The following is a 17,324-nucleotide window of genomic DNA, read 5'->3' as shown; positions in this document are numbered from 1 at the left end:
GCGGGAGCGCGGGCGGGGCGGGCGGCGGCGCGGAGGGGCCGGTCACCCCGCAGCCCGGCCTCGGCCTCCGCTCGTCGCCGCCCCGCCCGCGCGCACGTCCCCCCGGCGGCCACCATGAGCACAGGCCTGCGGTACAAGAGCAAGCTGGCGACCCCAGGTGAGCCCGGCGCCCGCCCGCGCGCGCGCGCGCGCACTCCTTTGTCCCCGCCGCCCGCACGCCTCTCACCGTGTGTCTCGGTCTTTCCCCCGCCCGCCGGCCCGGGCCCGGACCCCGACCCGACCCCCGACCCCACCCGACCCCGCAGAGGACAAGCAGGTACGTGTGCGCCGTCGCTCACCTGGCCCGCTGTCACCCATTGTGCCACCAACGCGCGGCGCCCCAACGCGACCCCGCCCCCGCCGGCCGTCATCCTGCTCTGTCGCGATAACCGATAACCGATTGTCAGCCTGGGCAGTGCCGCCAACCCGGGGCTGCAGAGGGGAGGAGCGGCCGCAGTGCCTCCGGGCCTGGCTCCTGACCCTCGAGGCATGGCGTGCGCTCCTCCCCGGATGGGGGATGGGCCGGGTGCCCCTCTCCCACTGGTCCAGCACCAGCCTCTCTTTGCTGACCTGGCCCGTGGCCGTGTGCTGGGGGTCCTGTGTGAGGCCATGGTCATGAAAGGCCACGGGCTGGGGGAGGGGTTTGAGTCCACCAGCCAGGGCCAGTCCCTGAGCAGCCCCACAGGGGAACCTCTGGCCACCCCACCCAACTTCTCTGCATCTTATGCCTCCTCTCTGCACACACCAATGTGAGTGGGCTGATCTGTGGCCAGGCCTCTTCCCCAGACTGGGAGTCTCCAGGGCCTGGTCTGAGTCATCCCGGTGCCCAGCACCAGTCTTCAGATCTAGAGGGTACAAACTGATTTCTCAAAGGGCCGGCCTAGACCCCAGCCTCCAGGAATAGAGGGTCGGACAGGAGGCTGGCCTGGGCACTCGCTGTGAACCTAGCTGAGGCCAGGTTTAAACAGCTAGGAGACCCCAAGAGGGCGTTGGGGGGGTGGGTAACCGGGGGGAGCTGGGGGTTCTGGGGCAGCCCTGCTGGGGGCCTCTCTGGCTTGAGCTCAGCCATGTTTAGGGCAGAAAAGAAGAGCCCAACTGTGGCATCAGGGTGGCCTTGGCAACCCTCGTCTGGGATGGGGGCTCACACCCTGGGTGGATGCTGGGTGGAACCCGAAGTCTTGGCCTAGGTGCGGCAGGCGGGCCAGGAGTGGCCCAGCAGGTGGGGTGGGGGCTGAGAGTCACTCCTGCCCAGTGCCAGGCCCCTAGCAGGGATACGCCCCACCCTGGGATGGGTGAGGCTCACGGGGAGGGGCCACGACCACCTCATCCTGCCAGCAAGGGGCTCCCTGGGGAGCCCGGGACAAGAGCTGCCTCCCCATCATGGCGGGTCAAACAATGAAGGAGATGCAGGGACACACTGCCACCAAGCTATTGTTCAAGGGAGAGAAAGAGGGAAGGCCTGGGAGACCAGCCCCCCTTCTCCTGGGCCTGCGGGCACTCAGGGACCCTCCTGCTGAAGCTCGAGCCCCTTCAGGCCTGTCTACCCCTCCTGGAGCTCAGCTAGGACCAGCCTTACCTGTCCCCTGCTCCCAGGACTAGAGGGAGAGAGCATTATGCGGGTGGGGTGTGGGGTTCCCTGGGAGCAGGGCCAGGGAGCCCGGTGTTTGGGGAAGGCTCCCCGTGGGTCTGGGGGAGCCGGAAGCCTGCAGTAACTTTGCTGTTCCATGGTTGTTGTTACTGAGACTCAGCCTGTCTGCACTCTGCGAAAGGGGGCAGGGGAGCTCTGTGGGCCCCCTCTGTGCGCACCCATCTCAGACACTGGGGAGGGCTCTGGTGGTCCTCTGTGCCCCCTCCTCCAACTCCCACCCCATCTCTAGCAGTGGTGGGGCCTACACTGGCTCTGGCAGCTGGGGTGGTTCTAAGAATGGAAATGCCTCGAGAGTGTCAGGCACCAGGAGGAGGTGGGGAGGAGGTGGGCGCAGCAGTGTCTGTGGCTCGGGAAGTCCTGAGGAGTATTTGTTGTGCCTCGGGGGCCAGAGAAAGGGAGTAGAAGGGCCCCTTCCTTGGGGATCCCCCAGGGAATCCCCAGGCCCCATCTGGACGAAGTCAGGGGATGGGGCAGGCAGGCAGGGAGCTGGTCTTGTCCCCCTGACCCGGACCTCCGCTGAGGCTGTGCCTTACCGATGGGGAAACTGAGGCCTTCTGGGGACAACGAGCCCATCAGGCACCAGGCTGTGGGGTGCCAGCTCTGTCTGTCCTCCTGGAGATGCCCTGGGCCTGAGATGTCAGCCTGTCTGGGCAGGAAGTGGGCCGAGGGGCCATGTCTAAATTGGAGCCGGGGGTGGAGGCTGGGTGGGACTCAGCCCCAAGGCCCCTCGCAGGTCCGCGTGGTGGAGGGCTGGGGCCAGCGCAGAGGCTTTCTCAGAGCCGGGGCTGGGGAGCTGGGGCCTGTGGCTCCCCGCCCCTCTCGGATGAAAGGCTCCCCTGTTCCCAGCAGCGGGCCCACCCCTCCTCCCCAGGTGCCAGCGGCCTCCAGGCCACACAGCAGCAGCATGAGCCTAGACAGGGGGACAGAGGCCCCTTAAGCGGGGAGCCAAGAAGGGAGGGCCTAGGTGGGGGAGAACTGTGGGGCCTCCCGTTCCCACTGACGCACAGTCCAGGGACACGTCTCTTTGGATCCCCAGCTCCTTTGCAGGCCTCCCTTGCCACCGGGCTGGTGCTGGCTTGTTCAGATTCTGGTGGGTCCTGCGGGTAGGGTCAGTGAGGAAGGGTTTGGGGGCTCAGGAGACCCCTGTGGTCCCTGGAGTGGCCTCACAGGTGTGAGGGCTGAGCTGGCTGGAGCCCTACAGGCCCTGTGTTGCCCAGTCCTGTAAGTGAGAGCAGGGTGGAAGCTCAGAGGGAGTGTCCCCCTTAGGGGGAAGGGTTCACTCCAGCACCCCCTACCTCTGCTGGCAGCGGCTGTCTGGGGGTAGAGGTGGCAGCGCAGGGCTGGCCGGCGGGTTTGTGGAGCTACGCACTGGCCACAGCTTCCAAGTTTGCAGAGGTGGGGGTAGGGGTTGGGCATCTAGTGCTCTGATCGCTCCCTTCCCCCAACGTAAGCCTCCGCGGGCCTGGGTGGGGAGGTGGGCTCTGCCCTCGCAGGTTCCCAACTTCTCTCGGCGGCCACGGCGGTAAGAATTCTCCAGACACACGCGCACACACGCGAGGGGCGGGCCGTGCGTCGGTGGGTAGCTGGGGGCGCCTCTGTGACACCGCCGCGGGAGAGTAGGGGGACCGGCCGGGCTCCCGCGGGCGCACGCGTGGATGGGGGCGTACTCGGGCGCCCTCTGGCAGGCGGGACGCGGCAGCGCAGACCCGGCCATGGACCCGGTCCCCCGCCCACCCGGCTGTGCAGTCGCTGGACTGACGGCCTGAGCCGCGCCGCTCCGCGCGCAGCCGCCCGCCAGCCCGCCGAGCTGGGCCCTGCCCTCCTCAGCTCCGTGGCTCCGCCCGCGCGGCCCAATTTCCAGGCGACTGTCTCCCGGAGACCGCGCGCTCCTCTCCGGCGCGAGGGCCCGCCTGTGCCAGGGGCAGGCCCGCCTGGGGCCGGCGAGCGGCTTGGTGGCCTCGGGGTCCCGGCATCGCGTGAGCGCCGCCCCTCCGGGCTTCGGTTCCCGCGTCCGTAACCCGTAACCCGTAACCCGGGGGCGAGAACAGGGCCTCGGGGCCGCACAGCGCGCGAGCCCCTGGCGCACAGCTACGCCGGGTGGGCCTGACGCACTCTGGGCCCCAGCGCAGCGGGCAAGGTCCCGGGGTCGCTGCGATGGACTCGCTGGCGGCACCCCAGGACCGCCTGGTGGAGCAGCTGCTGTCGCCGCGGACCCAGGCCCAGAGGCGGCTCAAGGTGTGTGTGGAGAGGGGAGCGGAAGGTGGGTCAGCTGTGCGCCCGCCCCCAGCGCACGGACTGGGGATGCGACGGGAGCCGCAGGGCCGGGGTCCTGGGGTGGGCGCCGGAGGCCGCGGGAGGCTGGGCGCCGCTGTCTATAAATAGCCCCTGCTCCACCGTCGCAGCAGCCAGCCACCCCCGCGGCTGGATCGGGGCCAGACGGGGCCTCCCACCCCTTACACTCGGGAGGGGTGAGTATTGAGGTGGGGGCTTCTCCAGCCTCTGAGGGCCTTGGGCGTGTGTGAGGGGTCTGGGTCCTGGTGCCCTCTGCCCACCACCCAAGGGGGGACACCGCCTTGCCCGCTGTGCCTGCCACCCCCCTCCACACGCACACAGACTCCATCTCGGTCCCTGCGAAGCCCTCGCGGGCGCCTCCACCCTCCACCCCCACCTGCCTTCCACCTCCAGGGCCTTTGCCCACAGGCCCTCACCCACTTCTGCCATTGAGATGCCCCCTCCCTGGGGACCCTGCCCTGCTGCCCCCTGGCCTGAGCTGGGTAGGGGCCAAGGCACCGGGCTGCCCCAGGAACCCCAGCATGCCCCTGACCCGCCCGCCCCCGCCAGGACATCGACAAGCAGTACGTGGGCTTCGCCACACTGCCCAATCAGGTGCACCGCAAGTCTGTGAAGAAGGGCTTCGACTTCACGCTCATGGTGGCGGGTGAGTGGGCCGGCCTCCAGGGCGTGGGGTGGGGCACTGGCAGCCAGGCTCTGTCTGGGGCCTGGGACCTGACCCGACTTCCTCACTGCACCTGTGGGCAGGGGAGTCGGGCCTGGGGAAGTCCACACTGGTCCACAGCCTCTTCCTGACTGACTTGTACAAGGAACGGAAGCTGCTCAGTGCTGAGGGTGAGTGGGCCCCACGCGGCCCTGGCGCTGCCACCATCACCTGCTGGGTGACCTCTCCAAGGGCTCCTTCCAGGTCCAGCCCTGCTCCTCTGTCCCCGAAGCATGGGTCTCCCGTTCAGGGTCCAGATCACCGCCGGGCCACATAGCCAGGGATGAGAACAAGGGTCTGGGCTGCCCGGGGTGGGAGTGAGGGTCACAGAGGGTCTGTGAGGGTCTGTCCCCCCACCCGCCTTGCCACAGAGCGCATCAGCCAGACGGTCGAGATCCTGAAGCACACGGTGGACATTGAGGAGAAGGGGGTCAAGCTGAAGCTCACCATTGTAGACACACCAGGCTTCGGGGACGCCGTCAACAACTCTGAGTGGTGAGGAAGGCCTGCCCGGTCTGCCCTGGCCCCTGGCCACCAGCCACCAGCCTGGCCTCATGTGCCCCCTGCCCCCAGCTGGAAGCCCATCACCGACTACGTGGACCAGCAGTTTGAGCAGTATTTCCGGGACGAGAGCGGCCTCAACCGCAAGAACATCCAGGACAACCGTGTGCACTGCTGCTTGTACTTCATTTCCCCTTTTGGGCACGGGTAGGTGGCTACCCCGGGCCAGGGGTGCGGGTCCTGCCCATCCCTGCGGCGCCCCCTCCCACCACCCCCACCCCATGAGCCCCTCGCCCTGGCTGCTCTCCACAGGCTGCGGCCAGTGGACGTGGGCTTCATGAAAGCCCTGCACGAGAAGGTGAACATCGTGCCCCTCATTGCCAAAGCCGACTGTCTCATCCCCGGTGAGATCCGGAAGCTGAAGGAGCGGGTGAGCCTGTGCGGCCGCGGGGCGCAGCCGAGACTCTGGTGGGGCCAAGGGCACCAGCCCCTCACCTGATGGCCCTTGCCTGCCGCAGATCCGGGAGGAGATAGACAAGTTTGGGATCCACGTTTACCAGTTTCCTGAGTGTGACTCGGACGAGGACGAGGACTTTAAGCAGCAGGACCGGGAACTGAAGGTGAGGCTGCAGCGCACTGGGGGTAAGGGACCCAGAGGCCACTTTACACCAGGTCGGGAGGAGGGCCCGGGCCCGGGTCTGACCTGGGGGGCAGGAGTGTTTCGTCCAGGCCGTAGAGTCTTCACCTGGGGCTGGGGCTAGGGCGGCCCAGGTCCCCCGCTGGCTTGTGTAGTTGGGTCCCCATGTAGTTAATAGGTCATGGAATGCTTGCCAGGATCTAAAGGCACAGCCACTGGCCAGGCCCCCACCCTGGCCCTTCTCTCAGCCCCCTCGCCATGCTTCACCCACAGAAGGGCCTAGTCCAATGGCCCCAGGCCTGTGCATGTCCTGCCTCCCAGAATTCTGAGCTCCGGGGGGAGGGGGTGTGGCTTTGAGTGCCCCGGGGGTTAGAGTGGTGATGGCAAGCCCAAGCTGGGGACAGGTGGCCACCGAGCCAGGAGCAGGGTGGACCTTTCACCCCGAAGTCAGCAGGGGTATCACTAACGGGAGGCATGGGCTCTGCCCTGGGAAAGGAATGGGGAGGCACTAGATGGAGTGGCTGTTGGTGATGGGGATATCGGGGGGGGGTACATCTGATGGGCACGGCCCAGCAAAAGCCCTAAGGTGTAAGCTGCACCAGTTCTGGCTTCAGCTGGCAACAGAGAGGCCAGAGGTGGGGACAACAGGGTCTCTTTGGGGAGAGGTTGTTGATGGTCATTGTGGAGGGGCGGGCCAGGCGCTTAGTGCCCATGCCCCTCTCCCACCACTGACCCCACACCCATGCTAACTGGGAGTGAGCCCTTGCACCTGCCCCCCCCAGGAGAGCGCACCCTTCGCTGTTATCGGCAGCAACACGGTGGTGGAGGCCAAGGGGCAGCGGGTCCGGGGGCGTCTGTACCCCTGGGGGATCGTGGAGGGTGAGTCGAGGCCTGGGGCACAGCATTTGGGTGGGAAGGCTCCCCTGGGCCGGCACCTCACCCACCGCCCGCCCCTGCCCACAGTGGAGAACCAGGCACACTGCGACTTCGTGAAGCTTCGCAACATGCTCATCCGCACACACATGCATGACCTCAAGGACGTGACATGCGACGTGCACTACGAGAACTACCGAGCGCACTGCATCCAGCAGATGACCAGGTGCGTGACCCACCCGCCCTCGGACCTGCCCTGACCCCCACCCAGAGGTGTGGGAGCCACAGCGTATCAAGGGTCAGCCCAGCCCCCAGCAGCTTATCCCTGGTGTCCACCCTGCAGCAAACTGACACAGGACAGCCGCATGGAGAGCCCCATCCCCATCCTGCCACTGCCAACCCCCGATGCTGAGACGGAGAAGCTCATCAGGATGAAGGATGAGGAGGTTGGTAGGCAGCAGGAGAGGAGCAGGGGCTGGGGGCGGGGACAGGGCCAGGCCCGAGCCATCACACTTCTCACCCCACCCACCGTTGTTCCTGCCCCGCCCCCAGCTAAGGCGCATGCAGGAGATGCTGCAGAAAATGAAGCAGCAAATGCAGGACCAGTGACCCCGCCCCAGCCCCACTTCTCCATGGATATACTGCCAGTTTCCAGGCTGGCCCTTCCCACCCCTGGACCCCGACTGGCCTGGACTCGACACCGGATTCATCTGGATCGCTAACAGGCCTGGACACAGCCCCAATTCCAGAGTGGCCCAGACCTGGACTTCTCCCTACTGTTCCTGAACTGACCCAGAGACGCGGGGTCGCAGCCCCCAGCCAGCCCTAATTTATTCTCAGCATCAGCCCCTCCCGTCATTTGTGTCTGCTTCCAAGGGGCCTGGACAATGGCCCCCACAACCAGCCCTCTCTGGCCTTGGGGGAGCAGGAGCTAAGTTGGGTGGTGACTTCTGAGATCTTCCCCCAACCCAGAAGGTCACAGCACTTAGATTCCAGGCCGTACTCAGATGGGCGGGTAAACCAAGGCAGAATAGGGGAGCAGGTCCGCAGGATCCTGGGCCTATTCCCTGCCCAGTGCTGCAGAGTGAACTTGGGAGCCCTCACTTTGTGCTGAGGTGGGCCAGGTCCTTCTTACCTCCTCACCCACTCACCAGGTAGCTCAGCGGGCAGGTTGGACAGCCGAAGCAATTAGGATCCTTCCAGACCTTAGGAGGCCAGTTGGCTGCTGGGGAGGAATAATGGGGCTGGGATGCTTGTAAATGCCTACGCCCCTCCCCCATGGCCATGGCCCGGCTCCAGGAGCAGTGGGTGGTGGGCAAACTGGCAACCCCCATCCCTGGACCACCCTTCCCTGTTGGTCGCTGGAGGCCTGTTCCCCGCAGCAGTACTGTTGCCCCGGGTTCCTGAGCCCTTGGTCCCCCATCCCTCCACCCGCATGGTCCCTGCCCCCAAGCCCCATTCTCCAGTTTGTTCAGTTGTGAATGCTGCGTCCTGTCCTGGTGACAGGAGAACAATGTTGGTGAACGTCGAAGAGGGTGTCCGAGTGCTCCGTGCGCCCCTGGGAGCGAGTGGGGCGGAAGCCGGGTCGGCCGGCAGCCTGGCGATAGTGCTCTATCTGCGCTGCCGGCTTGGCCTACTGGTTATTTGCGACGGGGCTGTGGTCGGTTCGGCGGGTGCGCCGGGGACTGGCAGGGGCGGGGCGGCTTTATCGCCCGGTTCTGCGGCTGCTGCCTGGCGCTCCAGAGCTAGCTGGACCGCTGTCCTCTCGCCATGGGCTCCGGTGAGTCTGGGGTCTGCCCGGGCCAGGCCGCTCCCTGAGTAGAGTCCGGTGCGGAGGTGCTCTGTCCTCTGGGCTGTAGTCGGGAGAGGTTTGGGTCAGACTTAGAGGGCACTTCCAGCCGGTGTGCCGGGCTGTCGGGGTGGAGAGGCTCGCGGGTGATGGGGGGCACGCGGGTGCCCCGGGACCCCGCCCAGGAGCCCCAAGGGCCGGGCTCACCGCGGCGCTTCCCTTCCAGGGCCGCGCGGGGCGCTGAGCCTAATGCTTCTGCTGCTCGCGCCGCCGGGCCGCCCGGCCGCTGGCTGCCCGGCCCCGTGTCGCTGCGCGGGGACGCGCGTGGACTGCGGGCGCCGCGGGCTGACGTGGGCTTCGCTGCCGGCCGCCTTCCCGCCGGATACGACAGAACTGGTGCTGACGGGCAACAACCTGACGGCGTTGCCACCAGGGCTGCTGGACGCGCTGCCGGTGCTGCGTGTCGTGCACCTGGGCGCCAACCCCTGGCGCTGCGACTGCCACCTGGTGCCGCTGCGCGCCTGGCTGGCAGGCCGGCTGGAGCGCGAGCCCTACCGCGACCTGCGCTGCGCCGCGCCCCCCGCGCTACGGGGCCGCCTGCTGTCCTACCTGGCGGAGGAGGAGCTGCGCGCCGCCTGCCCGCCTGGCGCGCTCTGCCGCGGGGCGCTAGCGGCGCAGCTCCTGCTACTCTGCCTTGGGCTGCTGCACGCGCTGCTGCTGGCGCTGCTGCTGTGCCGCCTGCGGAGGCTGCGCGCCCGCGCCGCGCGCCGGTGGCCGCTGACTACCCCGCTGGCGGAGGAGCCCGCGACCCCCGAGCCGAGCGACTGGCGCTGAGCCGTGCGGCCGGCCCACGGACTATCCCCCGCTCCGGCCGCATCCTCCGCCCACACGATCTCCCAGACGCTCCCCCCACCGCGGCCGCGCGCAGGGGCCCCACTGCTGCGCGCGCACCGCTGGCGACACGCTCGCACCCCCTGGACCTGGATGCCGAAGCGGGCCCGGGGCGAGCCGCTGCCCAGACCAGTCGAGCCCCCCACGCCATCTCCAGTGCGAATAAACCCTGCTCTCCATCCGACCTATCTCTGCACCGTGCGACTCGGAATCCCCCCCTCAAACCCAGAAAGAGCTCCGGGGATGATTCAAGGGGACACATCGCATGTTCATACACTCAAAATCACCTTCTGGGGTGCGCGCAAGGTCTAGGAGTGAACTCACCTGCCACCGACTCTCCCAGAAGTTCTAGTGAGAAGGCACAGAAGAGCTGGAAGTACAGTGCCCACGCTGGCGGGAGTGAGGACACAGGGGACAGTGAGGACGCTGTGGAGCAGTGAGGACACTGGACAGGACAGTGTGGGGACGGTGAGGACCCCACAGGAAGTGTAGTTGCCAGAAAGAGCAGATGCTCAGAGTGGTGGTTTCCGGGAGTCAGTGAGGGTCTTCCAGGGGGCTCTGAGGACAGTCCAGGGTGTGAGGTTTCCCTGAAGGCAGTGACTGCGCCACACAGGCAGCTTTCAGGGTATCAGGGATGCACTGGGGATGGTGAGGGCGGTCGGGTGGCCCAGCAGATGCTTCCCGGGCATCTGAGAGAGAAGTTCTGGAGGGCAGGTGAGGAGGGAGCGAGCGTTGTGAGCTGGGGTCCACGTAAAGTTCCCTGCAGGGGTGAGGAGGCACCTGGGGTTGCAGGTCTCTGAATTGTGTCCTCCACCTAGCCGCCGCCTCCTGCAGGAAAGCACCTCTGACTGTTTCTCAGTCCCTGTCTCCCCGTCCCAGCCCTGGATCCAGGCTGAGCCACCAGGGCCTGGAAATCCTCTGTGGGTGTCCCAGTGAGGCTCAGGCTGCTAATGAGGGCCTGGCGGACCCAAAGAGGGGCTGATGCATTTCCCACTATTGGGGTCCTGCTCCCGCCCTAGGTGTGGCCCCCACCTGTTTGGCCCTGTGAACAATGAAGGCTGCTTGCTGTTCACCCCAAACAGGACCCTGAGAAGGAGCCTCGGGCCTGAGCCCCAGCTGCCTGGCACAGGAAGGCCCCCGGCTCCTCTGACCGGGTCGGGGAGGCTGCCACTGACACGGCCTTTGTCCTGGCCTTTGTGGGACAAGACAGATGGCCCTCCGGTCAGGCTGATGCTATCTCAGGGCTGCCGGTGGGACGTGAGGCAGGAGCCACCCCCTCCTTTGTGGGCAGGTGCATGGCATCCGGCCCATTGTGGGCTGCAGTTGACTGTCTGGCCGTCCATCCAGCCTTATCACCACATCTGGGACAGTGGCCCCTTTTGTACAAATAAACTGCCACCCTACCTCCCCCAGGGAGTGTCCCAGAGCCCCTGGTGTGGGTCAGAGGTAACAGTCATTGTCAGAGCAAGGTCCACAGGCCACCCCCTAAATTCAGCCCCAATGTGGTGCAGGAAGCGGGTGTCACCCCTACTTTCTAGAGGAGGAAACCAGATCCCAGAAGCGGGTCTCCCTGCTGGGCCCCAGAGCTTTCTCCATGGCTGCACTGGGAGCAGAGCTGAAACCAGGCCCCTGGGACCCACTCTCCTCCTCACTGAGGACTTTGGGGGGCAAATGCAGGGCCCAGAGAAAGTGGCCTTGGGGTCCTAGGTGACCCCAAGCTAAGAGAAGGAGGCCCCCCTGGGCCATGGGACAAGGTCCCAGCACGAGCTGTGAGAAGTGGTGAGCAGGAGCCCAGCTCCACGGCCAGTGTCCTGCTGAGAGGGTGGGCATGAGGGCCCCGAGGGCCAGGAGATGCAGAAGACTGGAGCTTCTTTGAAAGAGGGAAAAGGCTGGTAACACAGTGTGGTCAGACTTAAGGAAGAACTTCCCACTCGGACAACGGGGCAGTGGAACCACATGGTTTCTCCAGGCTTGCCCCTCCCTTTTGCCAGTTCTCCATGATTTTGATGGGCTCCGGCCAAGGTACTGACCACAGGGGGATGCCGGCCTGGCCTCGCTGGCTGACCTGGCCCAGCCTACTTGGAGCCCCCAGTCCCAATCCTGACCCTAAGCTGACCCTCCACACACGAACCCTGGGGCCTCAGCCTCCAGAGTGTGGGGAATTGGAACAGTCCCAGCTCAGGGACCCTGAATGAGGAGTGGACACCCCTCCCCCAGCTCCAGGGCCTATGGTGCCCCTCCCTCCAGCACTGTCCTCCATCTCATGGATGACACACCTGCCCCAGGGTCCCTTCCCCACTGATAGGCTGGTCCCCTCTGGGGCCTCAGACTCCTTCCAGATGGGAACAGGTCAGGGTCCACTCAAAGCTCTGCCAACCCCTCATACCTGCAGCCCCCAGGCTGGCTGATTCAGGGCCCCCTGCCCTGCAGCCCCAGGATCCTCTGACCACAGACTGGCCCCCCAGCTTCCCGGGGGGTAGGGGGGTGGCCAGTGGTGTGGCTCCCAGGACCCCCAGCCTTAGATCAAGGCCCAGCCCTTCCCAAGGCAGGCATGACTTTCCTGCTCTATGTCCTAACTATTCAAGGCCTCCACTCAACATGTCCTCAGCAGGGCGTGTCCTGGCCCTGCCCTGCCCAGACAGGTGGTGCAGGACCCTAAGACTGCCCCGGGGCTCAGACCACATCCTGGCTAGTGAGCGACGACCGAGGGGTTGCATAGAGTGAGCCCCGGCAGGGCCAGACGGCGGCGCAGTTAGACAAAACCCTGACCTGCGCGGGGAGCCTCGGTGTTTTCATCCCTGAAATGGGCTGATGCCTGTGTCTCGTCCTCCCCGGGCGCGCGACCCCAGCCCGGCAGCAGAGGGCGCTCGCGACCTGCAGGAGAGCCTGTGCAGGGTTCCCGGGGCGGAGGGGCGCAGGGGGCAGAGACACCAGGCTCGCCGGGGAGCGGTGCTCAGAGCAGGACCTGCCCAGGCTGGAGGGGGCGGGCCCTGGGGTCCGCAGATCGCGGCCGTGGGGGCGGGGCGGGGAGGGAGAACGAGGGGACGCCCCCACCCCCGCCCCCGCCGCGCGCTGACAGCCGGTCGCAGGGAAGATAAGGGACCTCTTCCGCCGGAGGGGAGTTGGGGGGATGGTCAGCCCAGGTAAGCCCTCCGCCCTCCACCGCTTTTTGGCTCCGTAAACACTTATTGAGTCCCTGCTGTGTGCACCGGGCGGACGGGGGCTGCGAGACCGCGTGGAGGGGACCGTGAGAGGCTGGCTGGCTCCCGGATGCCCAGGGAGTGGGACATGGGATCCGCCACCTCCTGACCAACCTGGCGGCGAAGTGCGGGTCCCCAGTGGGCGCCTCCTGCCTGCGGAGGGGCCGGCCGCTCGCTGGGCTTGGACTCGAGGGGCCCACGCGGACGAGGCCCTGGGAAGGGCTGGGGGCCAAGCCCTGGCCATGATGGGGGGTGGGCGCGCCGCCCAGACGGAGCAACAACAGTGGCGTGGGTGGCGGGGCCCTGGGGGCCCATAGCTCAGCGCAGAGTCTGCGCCCACCCCCAGCGTTTCCGATGGAGGACAGGCAGCGGGTGATAAATCACCAGCTCCCACCCCCACCCACCGGTGCTGCCATGGAGAAGGGGGGCTTCGAGCGACAGAGACAGAGCCCGAGGCAGACAGAGACAGGCCTAGAGACAGAGACAACCTCAGAGACAAAGGCAGCTACAGACGCCCAAGGACACCTCCAGGTCCCCTTACCTTCCACCCCCAGAACCCCCTCCACCAGGCCCATCTGGAAACCAGCTGAGAGCCACCCCACCCAGCCTGCCAACCCCCAACAAGGAGGAAGAGGAGGAGGGAGCAAGGACTTTGCAGCCATAACTCCCCTCCCCCTGGAGGACCATAAATCAGCAAGGGGCTCTCGGGAAGCCCTCCCTCCCAGGTTGAGGGGGGTCTTTGGGGTCACTGGCCCTGGTGACTGGGCCTGGCCCTAGCTGTATCCCCCCACTCCTTTAACAGTCCTTAGGGGATCTCCCTGCTCCAGCTCTCTCTTTCTGCAGCCCAGTCACAAACCCAGAGCTGTCTACACCCAGTGCTGTCTACACTGGATGCGCAGTCTATCCTCCCTCTTCTCTCTGTCTGCAGACAGGAAACGTCTGCAGGGAGACGTCCTGTCCTATCAGGAGACCCTGGGCTGGCCCTGCAGGAACTGGGGTCAGCGGTCCTCCCCAGTGAAGCCTCCAGGGCGTCCCCTCTGCCCCAGGGGAAATGCTATCTGTCCCTTCTTCCATCCTGCTTTCCTGTCACCACCACCCCCAGCTGCTGAGGGCCAGCTGGACAAAGGGTGCTGAGAGATGGGCCAGGTGGGCCCCCGCCACAGGTGTGAGCACTCCCTGGGGTCAGGCGAGGCTTGAGAGAGCCCACAGGATGCTCCCAGGACCTGCAGGGTGGGCCCAGACCCCGATCCCAGCCGGACCAGCCTCAGCAATCCCTGCCCTGGGCGTCTGTCCTGCAGACAACCCGCTGGACCCCTGTGGCAGAGATAAGGCCACCTGTACACGGGGAAACCCACAAACGTCCACCATGACACCTTTCCTGGCTTGTCTCAAAGAGTGGTAGGGGTGAGGACAGGGGCTTTCTCATCTCAAAAGATCTTCGGAGCGCTGGGAATTCTGTGCCTGAGAAAGGCACTGAGTATCCTGGGGGCTGGCCAGGGCCTCGTCATGTGGACGGTCCCTTGACCCTCAGAACAAACCCCCTGAGCCCTGGGACGTCAAAAGCACTGACCCGGTGTGTGGAGGTGGGGAATGGGAGGGCCTCCTGGAGATGTCCAGGAGCCGCCTCACAGGGGAGGATCCAGAGAATGCAGGGGCAGGAGGTGCGCTGGGCTCAGCCCATGGGAGGGAGGGGGTGCGAGGGCCCCCTCCCCCCAGCATGCTGGGGGAGGGGGGACGCCGTCCAATCCTTCATTCATTCCCAATTGTTCTCCCACCCGTGCACCCGTGTGCACCCCTGTCTGGAGGCTGCCGGCTGCACGGGGGAGGGCTGGGGTGTAGGTCCCTTGGTCCCCAGACCTCCACCCAGCAAAGCCCCCCACCCCCCAGCCCAGGTGCTTCTCTCTCTGCCAATCACACAGGACCCTGGGACCATCCCCACAGGAACCCTCAGAGGTGGGAGGGGCTGGAAGGGGATCCTTCAAGCTTTACCTGATGGACCCCCATGGTGTGGGGATACGGACCCCAGGGGAAGTAGAGGGTTCCCATGGCAGCCATTTCTGCCCAGGTGTGTGGATGGGCCTGGCATGCCCACCCCTGAAAGGGAGGCTGCAGCCTGGAGCTGGGGGTCCCGGCAGTGTGGGCATCACCCTGGGAATTGTACGCCCTTGGCCTCCCTCTGAAGGGCTCCCTGTGGGCGGCCTTGCTTCTACGTAGAAATCTATTTTGATGTGGTTTGTGTTGGGGAGTTTGCTTTTCTCTGTGCTTTGTTTACTTAAAGACGCTCCTGAAGGATTCCAGCCCGTCTGCCGGTACTGAGGAAAGGGCTTCTGTCTGGGCAGGGTTGGGAGGGGCAGGGCCCCTGGCAGCTGCCTGTCCCGGCACGCCCACCCCTGCCCTGTGCCCACCAAAGGTGTACCAGCGACAGACCTAGAGCAGGCAGGGGCCCGGGGATGCCGCCATCCAGGGGCATCGCACAGAGGCGCAGTTCAGGAGGCTTTATGAGAAAAGTGGGGCAGACCTGTTTGTGCAGCCCTGGGTCTCCTGGCACTAAATGCCTCACCTGGGCAGACACTTCTTTGTGAGTCCCTGGTGGGGAGGTCCCTATTTTATGGGTCTTTCTGCTGCAGACCCCTCATCTGGGGCCTCTGCTCTGCAGGTCTCTTCTCTGTGGGTCTCTGGTGTGGGAACCTCTGGCGGGGGGGCGGTCAGTGCCACCTCTCCTTATTTGGGGTGACATGGCTCTGCCACAGCGGCCTCTGGGTCATCTGTCAGACCCTTCTCACTGGGCTGAGGATCCACTGCCACCAGAATCCCTGGGGCCCACACTCCTGAGCCTCTTGTGGCGAGGCCAGCAGGAGTGACTGGAGCATGACTGTGTCCCCAGATCATCCATGGACAAGTGGAAGGGCATCAACGGCTAAGGCTGACCTGCAGCCTTGACTCCGTGAAGTTCCCTAGACCTCTTCAGCAATGCCGTCGTGAGTCCACTGAATCCTCCCTAAATCCTTCCTGAGTCTCCCAACCTGCCCTGGGCCCTCCAGGTCCTCTCCAAGTGCTCCCTGAGGCTCCCAGACCCACCTGCATCTCAGGCTTGGGATACTGTACCTGGATTGGTCCTGGCAGGTAACTGAGGTTGATGCCAGTGGAGCCCGGAGCCTGGCACCACCCCACAGGGTCCTGGTAAACAAGGTGGGCAGTGGGCACGGTGGCCTCAGGTGTGGCGGCAGGACTATGAAGGGTCCTCCTGAGTTATAGCCTCACTCCATTAGTGCCCGCGTCTGGGGTGTTCAGTGGCTGGACAGGCGGTGCCCCTGGGCCTCCGAGACAGTCAGAGCAGGTGGGCCCCAGGCACAAGTGAGGCGTCACCACCCCATACCTGCTCCGGATCCGCCTCCTCCCAATTCGCTCGCCCTGTGTCCTCCCTGTGCAGCGGCCCGGGTCCCCTCCACCAAGACCCTCCTTGTGGGCTGTCTGGGGGTGAGGGAGACCCTGCACAGAACCTCGCGTGCTCTGGGTGGCAAGCCGTGTCTCTGAGCAGCCAGGCCACCTCCTCACGCGTGAGTGTGCGTGTGTGGATGGGAGTTGGATGGTGCTGCCTCCCTGGGTGAGCGGGTCCGCGTCCTCACACCTCCCGCGGGCGCGCGTCCCACTGGCCGGCCGTGCCCCTGTGTGCCCTCGGCCGCCGCCCCTCCCTGCCTGCCGTGCCGTGTGTACACAGGCTTGTTTTCCCTGCCTCGCGGGCCAGGGGTGTGCTCGTAAATCGTGCAGCCGATGACACATTTATCCCGCGGGCGGCTGGCGGTGTGAATTTATGGCTGCCCCTCCCTCCTGGCTGAGGAGGGACAGGGGCCCGAACACCCCACAGGCAGGCACTTACGGGCCGCTAGGCTGGCCGGGCCATTGTGGGGGCCACCAGGAGGGACTCAGGAGTGCTCCCAAGGTCTGGCCGGCTCAGAAGTCCTGCAAAGTCAGGGGACAGATGGCAGCTGAGAGGCTGGGTGGGCTCTGCCTGGGTGCGGGCTGGGGTCGGGGCTTCTAACCTGCCCCACCCTCCGCCTCCCACCTATGAACCAGGCGGGACAGGAGGGGCTGCTTCCCTCTGTGTGGACTCAGCCCACCCACTGCTACTAGGCCTGTTGGAGGCATCGAGGTTCGGAGAGGATTGTCTGGAAGGGTGGGGACCCTGAGGGCAGCTGGGGCTGCCTACAGGGAGCGGGGAGGCGTGGAAATTGAGGACGGGGGGCCCAGAGCATCCCTGCCCTCTTCCTCCTTGTAAAGATGGGGAAACCGAGGCCGAGTGAGGAGAAGGGCCCAGATTCCTGCTTCCCAGCATGCAATGTGGGGGTCCCAGGCGCAGCCCCCTCCCAGGGCCCTTTGTCCAGCACAGTCTGCGCGTTGGGGGGGCAGCCAGGTCCGAAGATGGGAGAGACGATGGAACAGTCAGGTCCCCTTGGGCCACAGCGGGGGATGGGGGCCGCTGCCTTCCCTCTGTCCATCTGTCTGTCTCTGAAGGGGGTCGGGTCTCCAGGGGCCCCTCTGTCGGCTCTCATGCTTGCCCCCCCTCTGGTCCCCGGCCCCCCACCCCCTACCCGCCGGCCTGTCAGGATGAGCGATGGCGGTGCCCCTCCCCAGGCCCTCAGCCCCAGGCCGGTTCCCGCTCATTAGCCGCTGACACTGTTTGCTTTCCCGCCCGGGACGCCCACCCCCGTCACAGGCCATTTCTCCCGGCGCCCCCCACCCCCGTGGGCCTG

General features: G+C 66.0%; 2 protein-coding genes across 4 annotated transcripts; both read left to right on the top strand.

The window, feature by feature from the left end:
• The first annotated feature begins 52 nt into the window (after nt 1-52).
• SEPTIN5 (septin 5) lies at nt 53-8,226 on the top strand. Of its 3 annotated transcripts, none has more exons than XM_029230789.1 (12): nt 53-157; nt 306-316; nt 4,529-4,625; nt 4,727-4,813; nt 5,054-5,177; nt 5,256-5,390; nt 5,496-5,613; nt 5,702-5,803; nt 6,603-6,699; nt 6,784-6,919; nt 7,037-7,139; nt 7,246-8,226. In XM_029230789.1, the coding sequence occupies exons 1-12, from the start codon at nt 115-117 to the stop codon at nt 7,300-7,302; spliced, it is 1,110 nt and encodes a 369-aa protein (XP_029086622.1). In that variant the 5' UTR covers nt 53-114; the 3' UTR covers nt 7,303-8,226. The 3 variants fall into 3 exon arrangements, with proteins under 3 accessions (XP_029086622.1, XP_029086633.1, XP_029086614.1); XM_029230800.1 differs by lacking the exons at nt 53-157; nt 306-316 and adding exons at nt 1,079-3,922; nt 4,090-4,155; XM_029230781.1 differs by lacking the exons at nt 53-157; nt 306-316 and adding an exon at nt 1,080-3,922.
• A 237-nt stretch (nt 8,227-8,463) lies between these two features.
• GP1BB (glycoprotein Ib platelet subunit beta) lies at nt 8,464-9,546 on the top strand. The gene is made up of 2 exons (XM_029230812.1): nt 8,464-8,473; nt 8,709-9,546. The coding sequence occupies exons 1-2, from the start codon at nt 8,464-8,466 to the stop codon at nt 9,314-9,316; spliced, it is 618 nt and encodes a 205-aa protein (XP_029086645.1). The 3' UTR covers nt 9,317-9,546.
• Nucleotides 9,547-17,324: the final 7,778 nt, after the last annotated feature.

This window comes from Monodon monoceros, unplaced genomic scaffold, assembly GCF_005190385.1.
Source record: "Monodon monoceros isolate NGI ecotype Baffin Bay Population unplaced genomic scaffold, NGI_Narwhal_1 Super_Scaffold_1, whole genome shotgun sequence".
Lineage (NCBI taxonomy): Eukaryota > Metazoa > Chordata > Mammalia > Artiodactyla > Monodontidae > Monodon > Monodon monoceros.
This window is presented reverse-complemented; position numbering and strand designations above follow the sequence as displayed.